Genomic DNA, 20,370 nt, shown 5'->3' with positions numbered 1-20,370 from the left:
ATATTGGTTATCAATGAATATAAACAACACACCTTCAGTTATATCAATTGTTGTTGACGGAAATGCATAAAAACGAAAAATGTGGACTAAAGAATCAGTGATCACATGATTGACTTGTTTCAGTAAATCGCTGTCAAAATTATCTCTATGTTGCCATTATCCACATGATTTTGCATCCATTCATGGTAGACTAGATGAAGTGAATTCTGAGTTCTAAAAATACTACCTTCACTGTTTGCGATGTCGATCTATTTTTCAAACATGATCAGATTGAGAAAATCAAAGTATCATTAAGTGTTCTATATCTGTGTTATGTAATTGAGGAATGGCGTGAAATAGATCTTTCAGAAGGAGAAGAATAGGTGCGTTCAAGTAATCATAGCGGCTTTCTGAAAAATAACACAACTAAAACACTTCGGAGTAAATTTTGCACATTATGCTGACCCTATATGTACTTGTTCTGACTGATGACAACCATCACGAATATTTTTAAAAATATGCACTTGATCAGCAGTAAAATGTCTATATTCGCGATGTCAGCTAACAATGAGTTTTCGTGTAATAACTTCATGATTTGTGTCACGAATGTTAGAATGTTCCGAAAATTTTTTTTGAGTTATTTGATCAGTCATAATTATCGACAACTAATGGATTTAAATGCATGAAATTAGTTTGAACGATTACGTGTCAGTCATTTCGGAAACCGTTTTAATAATTTAATCTATTTTGTTTACTATTCACCTAGAAGAACTTTGCGTCCTTAACTGATTAGACACTGTCAAGCAGATGAAGACAGTTCTAATGTCATCACTCCACTATGTCAGTAGCACACAAGAAATCTCCAAATAGAATGCATTCATATTATTTTTATGCATCAACGTTTCTTGTTTTATTACAATATAGAAATGTGAACAGTCTGTGATGGTCGATACTTGATGTTATTCTTCAAACGTCGTAGATTGTTCGTCTTGATATCCGTTACTCCGTATCACCTAAACGGTGTGTGAATCATGAAGCGAATACGAAGTGTTGATTGCGTTTATCATTGAAACACATACAGATATCCAAAATTGCAGGCACCAAAAGCACACATGAAACGGTAGCGCTCTATAGCAGGTGAGTTAGCGTGCGAGTCGAATGAGCGAGCGAGTGATCAAGTCTGTAAACGAGTCAGCGAGTAAGTGATTTCTGCTGACATAGTAAAAAACAGAGAACGTTTTCTAAAACGACCAGAATATCTCCTCAAGAATATCAACTTCATTTATGAATTCGAATTTGTTGAGACAGACATAGCGGGCAGGCAATTTAAGTATTCAGGTGGAGATGTAAAACGTAGTAGATAAGTTAACACGTCAATGATAAAATAAAGTGACTACCAACACATCGACCTTCTTTGGTCTTGTATGACTATGCCGCGTCAATTCAACAGTCACAATTTCATGTTCACTTCAAAACAATATTCACTTCGTTGGTTCAATTTTCCTATCCTCTAGTCACTGTTTGGTAACTTATTCACATTTATTTGATTCCCCGTTTCATATACTGAGTTATTTATTTTCTATATCAACAATGTAAATTTACGTTGTAGATAAAAACAGATAAAGTATAACAAAATGAATGGCATACTTGTTCTGACTTTGGCTAATAAAAGACTCTGTGCTCGACAGTCTAGAGAATAGTTAAGGATCACAGCTGTAGCAAATTCTTTCTTCCACGAAATGCTTAATGACGATAAAATACATTTCAATTCTAACGCAAAATACGACGAATCTAAATATGAAATAATGATTTACAATGTGTTCGATTTCACGTGAAATGTGGTGACGTCCACCTAACCACTATACAAGGCTTGAGTCGAAGTTAAATACAAACATACATTTGATGAACAATGAAATATGTCTATCCAGAATATCGCTTAACCGTGAGTTAATCAATAACAGTGATTGGTATGGAACGTGACACAAAACGTGATGTGGCATAGGTCATCAAAATGATTTTTCATGGCATCACAGTCAATAAGGATGAGACATATTTTAAGGTCGAGTCTGAAGGCATTGTGGTTACAGATGATACCTCCGTGGCTCCATAAACTGAAGGCGTGAAATCTAGGTAACTCCATACTACAAGTGTTACTAGACTCATTCGAAATAAGATAGTAGATGATTTCAGTGTTCATTCATAGCTGAATCAAGACCTTCTTTGAATCGACGGACAAAGAATCTGTTTTCACTACATTTTGTTTAGACAAAAGTAGTAGTCATATGTCAAATGAAAATTTCATTCAATTTTGTTCTCTCTGCGTCGATGATTATCAGTCATATGAATGTAATGATAGAGAGTGACATTCATTATCATTTCGAAAATTCTTATCACGCTCAATAAACAAAAGAAAATGTCATATAGTCTGATTATGCGGATAAAATCTGGTGATAAGCAACAAGGAAGTAAAATCTTTCATATTTCAACAATGAAAAGAACTGAGGTCAACAGACAGATCACACCATAACATTATGTACAATATTATTATCACTATTGTTACTTTAAGAAAAATATTTCTTGTGTGAAAATACATAATAATTTGTAAGAAATCAAATAGATTTGATGATTATATGTGATATTGAAACACGTTTTCCTGACTGAATCGTCAAGTCACTGAAGTCGATGTGGATAGTTTGGAGTGTACGAAAGGAGTAGGTGTTGTATTCCTGTCATATAAATATTGTTCATTATGAATAATTTGTCCCCGTTGGACAATATTATATACTTGATCATTACAATCATAACGTTTTGTCGTCAAACACATTGTGTCGAATGAAGTAGATGTGTTAAAGAAGACTATCTAGTTTTTCACTTACGTTAAGTCTGTAATCCGTCTATTCATAGATGTTGTATAATTCAAGTCGAAACTTTGTTATATATATAATGCTTGCAACAACGGTTCGAAATGAGGAAAAGTGATTGTACTCTAAAATACAAGTTAATAATTTACAACGTATGCAGGCGAGTAAATGCGATCGCATTCGCTGACCTCTCATCTCAGGTTGACTTACTTACTTTGAAGTAATCAGTGCATATCGGAACTGAATGATGCCGCATATAATACATTTGCAGAGATCCAACGTGTTCAGCTGAAGCCACATACCCTAATCATCCTGGCCCATCAACCACGCTTAGTGTGGCCTATGAATAATCGGATTTCACCATGCGAGCCGTTTGGCAACAGAACATTGCAAAAAGTTGGCAACCTCTCGAATTTTTCTCACGAAGCCTCACCCTCTCGGAGACGAGTTATAGCGCTTTCAGTGGAGAACGGCTAGCATCCTACTGTGCCGTCAAACATTTCATGCCCGCAGTAGAAGGTCAAAATTTCATCTTATTCACTGGCAATAAACCATTGTTGTGTGCTCTGCATACAAAATCCGACGGCTACTCACTATGAGAGTGCAGACATTTTGAACATATCTCACAGTCCACGACAAACGATCGACACCTCGAAGGTGAGTTGACCTTTGCTTACGATACTATGCCACATAATCGAAGTGAATGCAGTTACTTCCCCGGTGCTTAATCTTCCTGCCGTGGCTATCGTCCAAGCACGTGATTCCTTTTGTACAGAAACACAACATTCTACATCCCTCCAACGCCTCGAAGTACCTTCAACTTCCACCTTAAGTACTATGCTGTGTGATAACACAACTGCTGTTCCTCGACCCATTGTACCCTTTGATGTACACTGTGTTCGTCTAGTCTTGGATAACAGCAGCAGATGTTATCTTCTCAAAATCAACTGGCGGGAGCACTTTTGGGGAATCTATCAATTTAACAAGAGATTCCGGAACATGAAGGTATGGAGTCATATCTCAATCCAATCTCAGAATTCATTTTTGATGCAGACAGTGGTCACACATCTGCAGCTCAGTTCGACAGAATTGAAGATATTTTCCGAGTGGAAAATTCGGGAAAATTCAATTGACTCATGATCTCAACTCTATAAATTCAGTATTTGTTAAGTAGTTTATTAATGACATGTTTCACGACAATCCAATGCATCATCAGGGAACTTTAAATTTTTCTTTAGTGGATAGCATGATGATGAATGAACGGTGTTCTTTAAGGTTATTTTCACTGCCCGAACGAGTTAATGATAATTATCTTTTACTAGAGAAATTAAAATTAAAGAAGAGAGTTCGGAACAACAGAACAATGATTACAAAAGTCTAAACAAGGTAGAGCACGAGTATTTCTGGTGCTTTTTTAAGTCAAATACATTGGCATAAACTGTCTTGGAGGTCAGCTTCCTTGAATATATCGAATTTCATAGAGATATAATGGTGAATTTGTCAGGTACATTATAGATGATCACATTATTTCGAGAGATTATTCGTTCGGTAACTTCACTAGCGATAAAATCGATAACAGGTTGTGTTTGATATTGTCTTCAAGTTCCGCAGGAACTACATCCTTTGACAAAAACAGTTAAAGCGGTGACAGTGTCTTTAGTTCTTGGTCAAGATCATCATGCTTTAATAGAGAAACCGCAAGTGACTCCTTTTTAGAACGACTATCGCTTAAATTTTTATAGATAGTGTCTAATTCACTATTTATATTGTCGAGACTTCTAGATCTTCAGGTAGAACTCATTGTTAAATTAGAGACTGAGTCATTCAGCAGCAGGTGTGTTATACTTCCTTTCCCACTATTATCTACTTCAAAAAGAGTTGCAGAGCATGGAGTATAGGTTATAAACGAATTCTTATTATTTGGAGAAATAGGGCATTTACAGGCTCATTTATTTGTCAGTCGGACCATTTTACTTTAACATTTAATTTAAACGTTATTAAGAAATAATGAACTGAGATTCAACGACATTTATTCACACATTACAAAAATACAGCCTAATTGTAACGCAAAGTTCGAACGTACCGCTTGGATATCAGATCTGAGCTACCCGATAATGAAGTAAAATACCAGCTTCACATCACTCTCTGATTTCAAACACCTACGACGTTTATAATAGAGCGGTTGTCGAAGTGATGGAATAACGATGCAAATCCTTCACGGAATTGATGATCGCAACGTGAGAACACGAATCACTTTCTGACGATATAATCCAATCTCAAGAAAAGGCAACGCAATTCGTCTCTATCCGAATCATCATCCAAAATAGAATCTTAGTTGTGGATTTATTACACCATTATTTTACCTAAACGTACATTATTACATTATCATTATGAAATGTGATGACCATACTTATAATACATAACTTTATTTAACAAAATATTGTTATAAATGTGCAATTTAATAAGTCTGTTTTATATCATAAGTTGTCTATTGTGTTATTATCATTCCTTTTACTTGTCCGTGAACTTTTTGACATTTGCATTATATTCCTGTAATGTTCAATTTGTTATAAACATGCCTTCCGATAATAATGTGTCAAGTTCACAGTAAACACTGTCCGTGAAGGCTCTTAATCTTCCTGTTCACCCGTTTTAAGGTCACCGTTCAGTAGCTTTGGTTTTTCCGTTTACTTGGTGTTTGAGTGCTAAGTATTGGAGTTTTATAGTCATTAAGGATTTTACTTCGTTTTTGCAGAGCTATAAGAACTATCTGTTACGAATATGTTCTGTACCTTATGGTCAAAAAATAACAAACGAGAAATAGAAATATATGTCAGAAGAAACCATTGATGGCAATCACTGTTCAATATAAAGAATTAATTGATTTAATGATCGCCAAATGAATCCTAGTACTGGATATGATACGCCTTCTGAGCATAGAAAACGTCTCAGGAATATTATTTGATGTTAGGACAATTAAACTAAAACTCACTATCCAGTATAATTTAGTTGAGAATTAGGATACAAATTCATGTTTTATGCTAAGGAAAACCCATACAACTAATCTTTCTGTGTCAACAATGAAAGATATTTATTCAGATGTTTTGTTGAAATGCAAACGAAGCATTTTTCTTTACAGTCACCACATTTAGACTGAATTCATTAGTAATGTGTTGAGAAACCTCAATGTAAGTGTTCATTTCTCAGAATATAAACATCCAACGTGTTTGTGACTTCAACTAAAATGGTTTATACATAATTTCCAATTATTAAAATAGTTAAATTATGACAATGTTTCTTACTGATTTACATTGTCTTTGTAATGATGTCAGTGTAATTGAACTGATGAAGTAGAAGGTAAAGACATTTAAATGTTAACAGATCAACATCTCATTCTACTTGACTCAATCCATAATTTAAAATTAAGTGATCATGGGTTTATTGTTTAAGTCATCATGAATAACATACAGATCTCACAAGAATCATGTTTACATTATCTGTTTATACTTTTCACTTTGTTGTGTTTATTTCTGAAATAGCTGAACTACAGATCTGAGTTTTAATTATTATGAACTGATTTATATATTATTGTTCGTCAGTCAGAATAAAGAGTTGAATATACTTTTGTATTGAAGAATTGAATTAGATAGAATCTAAAAAGTCATGTTTGTTACTATTTTTAATCTCAGTAAAAATTCTAGTAGACACAAGGAAACAAAACGAATTGAAAAAAGTTGTCTGATGTCTTCGAAGATAGACTTCTTAACACAAACAGTGAACAGACATTTTAAATGAAAACCCTACGAGTCATAAAAATGCAGTTGAACATATTTATACGATTTCAGGTTGTTTTTATCAGAACACGGTTTCTTTTCCAATACCTTATTATTCTATACATTCGACATCTTACAAATTTTCATATTCACTGAATTCTCAATAAGTGATGCGGTCTTCTGTAGATGTAGTCATGAATTTTCTATGGAACATGAAAATCTATATGTTTATATATTGTTGTTAACAAAATGCATTTTGATATGTGTTACATAACGATTGAATATGATCTATAATTTGTAGACATTGCTTCAACTTTCAGCTTCAAAATACCTGTAAAGTGTAGAACAACTACTGAAAATTGAATCATCAGCCAACTATTACTTTTAAATAATTTTAATCCAATGATAACTTGATAAATCATTTGGAAACAGCCCTGAAACATTCAAGGTTAGTGTGACATATATATAAGACCAATTAGACCATTCTAACAAATTATTCATAATAAACTGTAACCATTTTTAGTGGTCTCAATTAACTCAAATATCTAATATAAACCATATTTATATTCACTCCCATCAGTGATTATAAAATTACTTGTACATAATCCATATGCTCATACTATCCATTCGTAGATACAGATTTATTAAAATTTAGTGTTTCACAAAATATCCTAAAAATTAAATTTTGGTTAACGACTGATAAAAACTCTTGGCAATAAATTACTGAGTACATATTTCTGATTTACAACTATTCGCTGTTAAACACTAACAAAACACATTGTCCTTGTGGATTTAAAAGGAATTTTTATTTATTTCAATGAGATTGACAAGATCATCAAAGCAACTTGAACTTTTTGGAGATTCTAAGAACACTCCAGTGAATACACTCTTACGCTTGTCATGGATAATGATATTATTACTAAAAGTGTTTTATTTAGAAGCTCGTGGAAAAGTGACTATTGACGATGATACTGGTTACTTTGTTGATTCAAATGGATTTATTAAACTATTTCATGGTATCAATTGTGTGCATAAAGTCACACCATTTTACATTCCAAAATTACTTGACCCTCATACATTCAAAGTACTTCGAGATTGGGGAATCAATGTTATACGCTTAGGATTCAGCTGGATAGCATTAAAACCACATGAAAACGAGACCAGTCTAGAGTATATAGATATTATTGAAAAAATTATCGACAATGCTGGATTATATGGAGTTTATATTATCATTGACTTGCATCAAGATGGATTATCAAAACGTCTCGGTGCAATTGATGCTGTGCCTGATTGGTTTATGGATAAAATAAAGCGACCACCCTATTTATTCCAATACCCTTGGCCATTAAAGAAAGATCCAAGTCAAAGTGCCTGGTTTTTAACCTACGCCACATATGAGAGTGCACATGCATTTGAAAGTATATATAAAAATGTTTCAGGATTATGGAATTATTTTGCAGAATATTGGAGGATAACAACTGATCGTTTCGGGAAGAAATATAACGTTTTAGGTTATGATTTGATAAATGAACCACCACCTGGAAATTTTTATTTAAATCCATTTCTTCTTTTGCCTAGTAAGTGACAAGTGTACAAGAGTTTACTACTATTGCTTTTAAACATTTTCATCATAATGCTTCCTTCATTATTTCGAGTCTTTTGATTTGACTGGAGATTTTGTTTTTACTTGCAATGAATTCATTCAAATCAATTGATATTCAAGTCGTTGGATGCTTATTGTTTTGTAAATCAACCAGGTTTTTACTTGTCCTCCTTTTATCAGTCCACTTAAATTATCATTCTAAATCCTAATTAAAATAAATCACGTCAATGTGGACATCAGTGCGTATATTTTCATTTTTAAAGGTGCACATGTTTTTATGATAAACTAATACAGAAATATGTGGTAACTTCATGTCGTATCACCTCTACAATGAGTTTACATTAGAACGTCGGTATGTCATTCAAATAGTTTACATATTTCTTTTACATCAAGGTCAATTTAGTCAATATGATTGAATATTATTTTTACTAAAGGAAATTATTCTTCAGGAATCCGCACTCACTTTTCTTGATTTAGTTTAAGGAATGAGAGTAACTCAAGGTAATCAATCAATCATTCAGATGATTTTCAGTTCACTCTATTTGTTGACATATTGTTGAGATAGATCATTTTAGAATTAACTATGTTTCAACTGTTTGTTTTTCATGAATTCCTCACCTAAGTTCAGGTTCTAGGTAAACTAAGAGGTGAAACCTTATTCAGAAAAGCTAACGTTGACTTACAACGATAATTGATAACATATTTCTAACCTGGATATTAATAATTAGACAAAAATTCAGCAACTGTCATAAGCATTAAAATTGATGGAATGTGATTAACGTTTTTAAAAAAATAAATTCCTTCAAAATTAATTAAAATAGAATTGGAAGTAAATGGTAAGCCATTTTCTCTACATTCAGAGCAAGCGTATATTGACTTTTCAGGCTTACTCTTAGAGTTCATAATTGATTTGGTTTTGTTACATAGTTCTTTTTTTCTTCCCTTCAGTATGATTCTCGTGAATCACTATTAGAGGATTTGATGATTCAGCCCATATTATTCAAATGAATGACATTATTAGAGCGAAGAGATGATATCATGTATTATTAGAACGAAGATTGAACTTTAGACTAAATTGAAGTAACCACTTAACTCACATCGGTCAGTGACATTGATACTGTAGGCTTGAAGCATTAGGATAGAGCATTCAGAGTTCAAATGTTCACGAGGAATAAAGATTTTTTTCATTCTTTTTGACCTCATCAATAATGTGAGTAAAATTTAGTGGTTTTGGGATTGCCAAAACTTAGAAAATTATGACATTCAAAACACTCGAAGCACGTATATAGTAGTTAAAGTTAACTCTGACTTCGTTGTAGTCTCCGAGTTCAGTAAATATTAGAATACTGAGTTCAACAGTTCAGCAATGAGTTTCCATTTTGTATCTGTCTGGACTAATTCTCTTTTATTACTTTTACATCGGTCTACGCCTAAAGAATTCCAGTTAGTTTTGTTTGAAGCAAGTCACGCTTGTTCATTTATCGAAGTAAAAATCGTAGATTACTCACCAAATCCAGAATACCTTTAAACCTAACTTAATAAGAGTTGTGACTGAGTTATTTTCGGATTACAATATTATAATTATAGTATCTATACCAAAAACTCAACATTTATGGTGGCTTCTGAGTTACAATATCCTGGTCAAATATAAAAAATTGATTCAAACGTGTATCTAACAGTGTATTTTCTGAAAATTATTTCCACAAGTAACTAAAAGACTATCACTGAACGGTTTAATATTGTAACATCTCAGTAATTCACACCAAGGAACTTGCACAGACACGAACATGCAATCCATGAGCATTATGATAAACTGTTATTCTTCCATGATCCCATTATCAAATTTTCAAAGACGGTAATTTGGTTGTTCAAGCATCCTTTCAATGTTTGTAATCATTTTATTTTTAATTATAAGTAGGTATTAACTTCACCTTTGAAAACAATACAAAATAATAGGAAAAAGCTTTTCCAACTACAAAGAAAGGCGAGTAGCTGGAGCTGAACAGGTTTAGATAAATTCAGATACTTACTTAAGTGATATTGTTTTCTGAAAGCTTACTTGGCAGGAATAATGTGATCTCACTGGTTTTACTATCATCGGGGTCTATGGTTAAGTAATAAGAAATAAATCACTCAAATTATCAGGATACAAATAGCTTCCAAGTTTGAAGTCACAAATAGATCACTTGTCAGCCAAAAACCAGCATCATTACAAGTAATAAGTGTTGTTACATTAGGAATCATTACTTAGAATGACCATCATCACAATCAAATAGGGCAATAAAATAATGCGAGTTACGCCCAACTACACTTCGGTAATTCGATTTCGTAAAATGTCTACAAACCTCGATATCAACCAGTAATATTGATATATTTTTTCCAATCATTCTGATAGTCACTTTTTAAATATGGCGATTGGTTTGTGTTTTTGCTCAACTCGAGTATTCAATTTATGTCTCATGTTGTCATCATTAACCTAAGTGACAAATTAGATTCATTTCACATACGACCAATGTATGAACGTTACTTGCTAACATACCAATAAGTTCTTTAGGCATGATTTGATGGAATAAATATTTTAATCTTTCAAATGTTTAGTGTCTAACTTCACTTCATTAGTGTAATGGGAATTCAGTTGTTTATTACGTAACTGAAAGACCAAATACTGTTAATATTGTTAATTGATTGTAGATTGCATTCCTTCAACTAGTTTATTTTTATTTCAAATTTTGTCCGTTACCATTTCTCTAGAACAGTTAACATTGAACTTAACTAGGTTCTTTTTTGTTGAGTAGTTTTTAGTGTTTCCTCCATGGAATCACATGCGTTCAATTTTGATGGAATTTGGAATTCCAATTCATTCACCAATCCCAGTTTCACTTCTGCTGGTTCCACTTAAGAGTGTTTGATGCTTATAAAAAAGTACATGCTGAACTGTTCCCAATATGTTGATCATTTCGCTTAAAAGTTACATGGGTACAGAAACTCAACTCTCATCCTAATTGACTAAGTTCTGTAATACCTTACTTAGCAAATTTACTTTGTGACGAACAGGCTGTTAGAGTTGACCTAGTAAATAACCTGTCTTCTTAAGCATGTCTCAAATTCGATAATTTGTATAAACTCAGATTTTCCTAAACCTTTTTTTTGTTATTTCTGTTCTGTTTTTTTGTTTGTTTTGTTTCTTTTTTTGGTAAAAAAAACTTGTTGAAATAACTCGTGCTGAGAATTCTATATTGTACCAGATTATAATATTGAATAAAGCCATTAATAATAATAATAATAAGATCGAAAAAGTCATTGTTGTTAGGTTATTCCAATGGCGGTTTCGACTGTAACAGAGATTACGTTGGTTACAACAGAAATTTGCTGATTGATACAAATCTATAAAACTATCAATTTTACATCATCTTGTTTTGAGTTTCATGTCAATTTGTTCTTGAACCGTTCAATGTTGAACTGCCATTGAAAACCTTAGCTGTTTTCTCTTGAAACGTGATTCCTCAACAGTGCGCATCCCGCTTGCAGGACCATTGATGCTCACTGCTGAGAATTCAAAATTCAGGACCGAATGGCCTTCCTGTGCTTTAAGGTTTTCAATGGTTGTCTAACATTTGTCAATTCATAACCTCAATCAAAATGAAATTTAAACTTGTGATCAATAATAACCAGCTATCACATAACTCATACTTTTCATGCGAAATTAACTGTATTTGAGTAATTCTAATGGCAATCAGATTCTAGAAGAATGTTATCAATCGTATCCATGGTTATCAATGAAATATTTTTTTGAAGCAAATAAACCGACATCTTATCGTTTCTATCTCGGCTCGTCCAGAACCAACATATGGCGACATGGAATAACATATATCTGAATATTAGAAGGTAGATGACAAGCATAAATTTTATATTACCATGATGACAACTAACATCAAAAGGTGAACTTACAATGATCAAAACCATTTGTTGATTGTTTTTGTTTATTTAACATTAACTCTTTGATACAGATACATCTACATCTAAAATAGAGAGAAATGAGCGCTTTACATTACACTGCTACCCTCCATTTATCTCTGCTTATCAAGCCTGTTATATACTCTCTTTGTCGAGACCATTTGCACAGTATGCACATATTCCAAAACAGACTATCCGATTGCAATTCTAGGCATCAGTGGTAAGATTTGACTAATATTAATAAATTATCATCAATCTACTTTCTTGCGGCTTTCAATTTAACCTTCGCATACAGAAGGAAAAAATGACAATCCTCTCATTTCCATTGTAATATAGCTGTCTTATATTATTTTAACGTTAGTTAATTACATTATCTCTTTAATGCATAAATGAAAACTTCCAATGACATTCACTCGGGATGTTAACTTTTATTCTTTGTCAAATACATACCTTGATTATTACTTATTTATTAGCCATTTATGTTTATTTATTACCTATTTATTATGATTGATAACTTCCCTTCTATATTTTCATGACTTTATATTCAACATAAAGATCTAAAGTGATCTTACCCATTATGTTGAAGAAGTTGTTTCCCCTTCTTGTTTCTTATCCTAGTTCAAACTAAACTCCACTGATTACTGTGTGTAAACGAATTTTTAGAATAATAATGTAAATTCAAGTCGTTTCCAACTGATGAGAACCTTTGAAGTATAATGAATCCATGTTATTTAGTATATCTTATCTTTCGAGCTTTACTTTAATTTAACAAGAGATCAGAATGTATGAAACATGGAAATTGTTTTATTTATTTATATTCATCACAACGTAGTAGATTCAGATCTTATGTAAAGAAAGCTAAATAGATGTCCTTTTGTACAATGAATGATAGTCTGATTGATTAAGTAATAAACTGTCAGGTTGTATACTAACTTTATATAAAACATCTATACATTTTGAAAACAACAACAAATAGCTTCGTGGGTTGAGATAACGTCGTTGTATTTAGTGAAGTGTATTATCACATTTTATGATAATAATGTGTTGTCAAAGAGTTATTACTTAGTTACATTTCATTTAAAAATTCACTTGAAACCTGATTTTTGGATTGATTAATGACCTATATCTTGAAAATAGATTACTGTGGTAGTTGAACAAATGAGGTTGATGTTTTCTGTTGAGTAATATTTAAGAAGATTAATTAATCATCATTGACAACTTCATTCAGTTAGAGAGAGCTAAAATTATACCGATCTAATAATTGTATCAATGTTAATTACTGTGAGTTATTGCCTTATTGTACGTCTAATTTCTTTCTTGTAAACATAAACATAATTGACTGAATACTTGCAAAGTATGAATTTAACTGGATGTAAAGTAAGTAGGACTATTCACGCTCAACCACAATCTTGATTTCCGTAAATATTCTGTCCATCACAGATATGTTTATTTCAGCTTAACATTGACTGGCTTACTTATGTACTGTGATATTGGAAATCATTGTTGTTAACTTTCAATTGTCTTCATTCTGAAAATCTATTTCGATTCTTACATTTCTGGCCTTTTTCTTTTTGTATTCGCACAGATATTGCAGGTCAAAATCTTTTATTGTTTTATGATTACTTGGTGAATGTTATTCGTCAAACAGACAAGGATACATTGATATTTTACGAGAGTGTAACTTATGGAATATTTTTTCCATTTGTCAATGGAATACCTGGTACTGGCATGCAACGTGTTCCTGGTCTATTACAAGATGAGATGGCCAGAAAGAAGAGTGTATTATCTTATCATTACTACTGTTGGCTATTGGAATCGACACCAGCTACAGAACATATGCCATCATGGAAACGACATTTGTGTGATCAGGTGAGAGTTTCAATACCTGGTTTATTGTTTGTAGTGTATGTGCATTTTGAATATTTGATGCTTAAATAACAACAATAACCCACTGATATTTTGTAGCATTAGCTTACTGACTTGATTTTTGTTCGTAACTTGATAACCAGACTTGTCTGGAAAATATTGAAATCCTTTGTCATCCTTAACTCCGCCTGTAGCTCCTCTGGGGGTTACTGCCGGTCCCAAGCCCGGGTAAAGGAGGAGGGTTGGGCATGGGGTTAGCGACCCCATCCCGTAGAAAATCAACTCGCTAAAAAAACGCTAACCAGAAAAAATCATTCAAACCTTTCAAACTCTGCCCTGGGAGTAGAAGGAATAATTATGACGTCTCATGATGAAAGCCGAGTTCCTTCGGAAGTCATGAGGCTGATGCACCTTCTTACAACCAGAGCGACAATTTTTATAGGTACATGGAATGTCCGAACAATGTGGGAGACCGGAAGAGTCTTCCAAATTGCTGCACAAATGAGAAAATACAACCTGGAGGTTCTTGGAATCAGCGAAACACATTGGACGCAGGTTGGACAACAACGACTGTCTTCAGGAGAACTTCTGTTATACTCTGGTCATGAAGAAGAAAATGCCCCACATACACAAGGAGTTGCATTGATGCTGTCCAGAAAAGCACAAAATGCACTTATTGGATGGGAATCTAATGGACCAAGGATCATCAAAGCCTCCTTCAAAACAAAGAGAGAGGGCATTATAATGAACGTCATCCAATGCTATGCGCCTACCAATGACTACGATGAAGACGCTAAAGACCAATTCTACGATAGGCTGCAGTCGATTGTCGAGAAGTGCCCAACCAAGGACCTGACCATTCTGATGGGAGATCTCAATGCTAAGGTTGGAATGGACAACACTGGATACGAAGACGTCATGGGACAACATGGACTGGGAGAAAGGAACGAAAATGGTGAGAGATTTGCAAACCTATGTGCCTTCAATAAACTGGTAATAGGTGGCACCATATTCCCACACAAAAACATACACAAAGCCACTTGGATTTCATCGGATCACATTACACAGAATCAAATCGACCATATCTGCATCAACAAAAAGTTCAGGAGGACGATGGAGGATGTGAGAACCAGAAGAGGAGCTGATATAGCATCCGATCATCATTTGCTGGTCGCCAAGATGAAACTAAAACTCAAGAAGCACTGGACAACGGCGCGGACAACATCACAAAAGTTTAATACGGCCTTTCTTGGAGATGCTGACAGACTCAATAAATTCAACATAGCCCTCAGCAACAGGTTCGAGGCCTTTGATGATCTACTCAGTGGAGAGGGGACTACCATGGAGAGCAACTGGAAAGGTATCAAGGAGGCAATCGTTTCAACATGTCAAGAGGTTCTGGGCCAAAAGAAGCACCATCACAAGGAATGGATCACTGTTGGTACACTGGATAAGATTGAAGCAAGGAGGAACAAGAAGGCAGCAATCAATATCAGCCGAACAAGAGCGGAAAAAGTCAAGGCACAAGCCGAATACACAGAGGCAAACAAGCAAGTGAAGAGGAGCATCAGAACCGACAAACGTAAATATGTGGAAGATTTAGCGATGACAGCGGAAAAGGCTGCAAGAGAGGGAAACATGAGACAACTGTATGATACAACAAAGAAACTTGCCGGAAATCACCGTAAGCCAGAAAGACCAGTGAAAAGCAAGGAAGGCAAAGTAATCACCGACATTGAAGAACAACGAAACAGGTGGGTAGAACACTTCAAGGAACTCTTGAATCGACAAGCTCCACTGAACCCACCCAACATCGAAGCAGCACCCACAGACCTCCCAATCGATATTGGCCCACCAACAATCGAAGTGATCAGCATGGCCATTAGACAAATCAAGAGTGGCAAAGCAGCGGGACCAGACAATATCCCGGCAGAGGCAATGACAGCAAATGTAACAGCAACTGCCAAGATACTCCACATCCTCTTCAGTAAGATTTGGGACGAAGAACAAGTACCAACAGACTGGAAAAAAGGACTTCTGATTAAGATACCAAAGAAAGGCGATCTCAGCAAGTGTGACAACTACAGGGGCATCACTCTCCTCTCAATACCAGGAAAAGTCTTCAACCGAGTATTGTTAAACAGGATGAAGGATTCCGTGGACGCCGAACTTCGAGATCAACAAGCTGGATTTCGTAAGGATAGATCGTGCACAGATCAAATCGCAACTCTGCGGATCAATGTGGAACAATCAATCGAATGGAACTCATCACTGTACATCAACTTCATCGACTACGAGAAGGCATTTGATAGCGTGGACAGGACGACACTATGGAAGCTTCTTCGACACTACGGCGTGCCTGAGAAGATAGTCAATATCATACGGAACTCCTATGATGGACTAAACTGCCAAATCGTCCACGGAGGACAACTCACCGACTCATTCGAGGTAAAGACCGGTGTTAGGCAAGGTTGCTTACTCTCACCCTTTCTCTTTCTCCTGGTCATCGACTGGATCATGAAGACGTCAACATCTGGAGGAATGCACGGGATACAGTGGACAGGAAGGATGCAGCTTGACGATTTAGACTTCGCGGATGATCTGGCTCTTCTATCACAAACGCAACAACAAATGCAGGAGAAAACGACCAGTGTAGCAGCAGCCTCGGCAGCAGTAGGTCTCAATATAAACAAAGAGAAAAGCAAGACTCTCCGATACAATACAATATGCGCCAATCAAATTACACTTGACGGAGAAGCTTTGGAGGATGTGGAAACCTTTACATATCTGGGCAGCATCATTGATGAACACGGTGGATCAGATGCAGATGTGAGGGCGCGGATCGGCAAAGCAAGAGCAGCATACCTACAACTGAAAAACATCTGGAGCTCAAAACAATTGTCAACCAACACCAAGGTTAGAATTTTCAATACAAATGTCAAGACAGTTCTACTGTATGGGGCGGAGACGTGGAGAACTACGAAAGCCATTATCCAGAAGATACAAGTGTTCATCAACAGCTGTCTACGCAAGATACTTCGGATCCGATGGCCAGACACTATCAGCAACAAGTTACTGTGGGAGACAACAAACCAGATTCCAGCGGAGGAAGAAATTAGGAAGAAGTGCTGGAAGTGGATTGGGCACACCTTGAGGAAATCACCCAATTGTGTCACAAGACAAGCCCTCACATGGAATCCTGAAGGTCAAAGGAGAAGAGGAAGACCAAAGAACACATTACGCCGAGAAATAGAGACAGACATGAGAAGAATGAACAAGAACTGGAAAGAACTAGAAAAGGAAGCCCAGGACAGAGTGGGTTGGAGAAAGCTGGTCGGCGGCCTATGCTCCATTGGGAGTAACAGGCGTAAGTAAGTAAGTAAGTTTGTCATCCTTATTAAATTATTCGATCTATATTCAGAACAACTACATTCAATTAAGTTAAATGTCGAAGGATCGTTGACCGAAAGTATTTTCATAATAAAATATTGTTTACATTTTACACCATGTCCTCACATTAACCAAACAACTAAAAACTACTCAGTAGTGCGTGCTTGCAACACTACCCGAAATCAAAACTGAAGCTTCAATAGGTCTTAGCGAGTGATTTTTCAGATTAGTAGTTTGACATTCGACGATTGCTATTTTTTGATTTCCCTACTTTATATCAAACTTGAAATTTAATTACCTAGAATTGATTTACTTGGAATTGATTGAAAAACACCCATTGACTTGCTCATGTTTATCAATTACCATTTAGCTAATTATTTATTTTTTCACCATGAAAATACTCTCAGTAAACAACATGATGAATAACTTTGCAAGTTGTTAGAACCATAGTGTATTTTGTAATTGATTAAAACAAGTCAAATAAGATGAGAAATTTCTACATTCCTTCTATAAATTAGTAACATTTATGTTCTATGAATCATCGTAACTGGCAAACGTTATAGCAATGGGTGTGTCTGAAATTAGGCGTAGATGAATAAACAACACTGACGAATAATTCTATAAAGCCATGATAATTATGAATTCTGTCATCTTAGTATTCTTAAGATATAGTCAAATAGTCAAACTAACAGTGGAAGTGGAAATAGAAGCATTGGATTAATATGTATTTTATGTTAACTTTCAAAGTAAGAACATTTGTTTTGTAGGTTTCATTAAACTCATTTACCTATTGAAACCTATTCACAAACACCATAGGATATTGCATACAAATGTACATATGTTGTTTGTTGACAAAATCTCCAGTTTATGAATTCAAGTGAAATTCTAATCTGATTGTTGCATCGACAGATACAAAGGATGTCCAAATCCATTCTGTTATTCACACCAACTTGTAAGATATTGATTGTTAAAAAAAAATTGACAAACAAATTAATTTGTTTAGTTCGAGTTTCCATTTGTGGTCTGCATATACAAAATGTATAATTTTAGACGAAGCCGTGAATATTTCATTAAAAATACAAATGATAGTTACAGCTTATATAGATAAATGTTTAATGTGTCCTTAATAAATGATGAACTGATTAGGGTGAACGCAACACCGGAACTGAACTTAATAAAAGTACTGTAGAGTAATCTAGGAACGAAAATGTAAACACTATGGTTTGATATGCAAATTGTGACAACTAGTAATAGGCGCTATTCATTTCCATCATACACAACAATAAAAAATATTATTCACACTAGTGTAAGTCGTTTGAGTTGATTCAATGAATACGTGGATTCTGACTCAATGATGCGATGCATTCCATCATTTGTGATACACATAACTGATTAACAGTTTGCTGTTATCGTGACAAATCAACTAAGAATTACAATGTTCGAATGAGTTTTCTTCACAAATGAACATCAGTTACATATCTATTCTTCAGGTTCAACAATTGTGAACGCGAGAACATTGTCAATAAACTTATATGGTGAATCATATAAGCTTATGCAGGATTTCTGGTAAATGTGATATTTAGTCAGTTAGACATAATGGCCATTGCTTGACAATATGCCACTTTTTGGTATTAGTTCATTTCCATCCTACTGAACTGATGATTCGGTGTTGTGTGAATCCTTATTTATGAATTGTTAAGAAATGACTGATTTTGTGATTTGTAGAATCATCTTCTTTCCTAGCCAGTTATTTTATAATCAAACCACAGAATTCGAAATCACTCAATTTTTGTGCCTTTTTTTCACTCGGTCATGTAAGTACTTGTGAACATAAATATAATCATAATCATTTGAAGATAGAGAATACTGAACGTCTGTTGTTTTTTTGCAATTTTTCATAACTAAGTCATAAATGTAATGAATGATAGGTTAATGAACAAAATGGATGATGTGTTATTGCTTTGACTTAGCATATGCAGTTTATTGTAGTCTAGTTTCATTTCAGAAATCATTCACATACTTATCAATGTTGATATTTTTATTGCTTGTGTTTAGCTTCTCTTGAATTATGCATTCAAAAACGTGAGAAGTATAGTTCAATCCACTGGTGGCGGACGGTTTTTAACAGAATTCGGGCTGTGTCTTCCTGATGGTAATCCAGATTCAATAAATACGGTTGAATGTAATGCTGTGCTGAATGCAGCAGATAGGAACTTCGAATCATGGACGTACTGGGACGGATATGAATTATTTTCTAACTTAAATGTAGAAAACATTTCCGTAGGTTTTGTTATTGATATCTTTTTTTATTTTATGTCAAATTTCTTATTGAAGTCATTATGTACGGTGAGGGAATTTATAATTTTCATTCTGAACAGTGTCATCAGTATAATTAGAACAACATATATAAGCGAACAATATTGTTTTCAATTAGATCGTCATCATGCTTTACTCTAATATACATGAATATTTATATGAAAATGTTAGACCAATCACAAGGCTATTTGAGTCAATAATCACAATGAAATAGAATATGTAACCAAGCTTAATAATAGTTAAAATTACAAGTTGATAGTGGGAAGATAGGTGTACTGATAGTAGTAAGAATATTAAATTACGATAACAAAAGTCTAATCAATAATTAAACATAAGAAATAAGAATTCATTATATGTGGAAAAAAAGTTATAATTGAAATAGTCATAGCGATTGAACTATAAATAATTCCAACGTTTCGTCCAGCTAACTTGTCTGGACTTCTTCAGGGAAATAATCAAAATCAAAATCATCAAAGAAATATGCATAGTGTTTTTTGCTTAACAATCATATTTAGAAAGGGGTTTGTGGAGATTTCAGTATTTTTCAAAGTTGAAATCATGAGTCAGTTGAAGCTAGACCACCATCGAAAACCTGGAAGCATTGGACGGCCGTTTCGTCCTATTATGG

General features: G+C 34.3%; 1 protein-coding gene across 1 annotated transcript in view; it reads left to right on the top strand.

Annotated features, from left to right (window-relative positions):
• Nucleotides 1-13,898: 13,898 nt before the first annotated feature.
• Nucleotides 13,899-20,370, top strand: part of Smp_187010 (hypothetical protein) — a gene marked incomplete at both ends in the record, with an annotated part of 13,138 nt that continues 6,666 nt past the window's right edge. The window contains 2 exons of the mRNA XM_018797013.1: nucleotides 13,899-14,039; nucleotides 19,482-19,812. Coding sequence (XP_018652097.1) covers nucleotides 13,899-14,039; nucleotides 19,482-19,812 — 472 coding nt within the window. The remainder of the gene's footprint in view (nucleotides 14,040-19,481; nucleotides 19,813-20,370) is intronic.

This window comes from Schistosoma mansoni, chromosome 4, assembly GCF_000237925.1.
Source record: "Schistosoma mansoni strain Puerto Rico chromosome 4, complete genome".
Lineage (NCBI taxonomy): Eukaryota > Metazoa > Platyhelminthes > Trematoda > Strigeidida > Schistosomatidae > Schistosoma > Schistosoma mansoni.
Note: the sequence above shows the minus strand (reverse complement) of the source record. Positions and strands in the feature narration are given on the sequence as shown.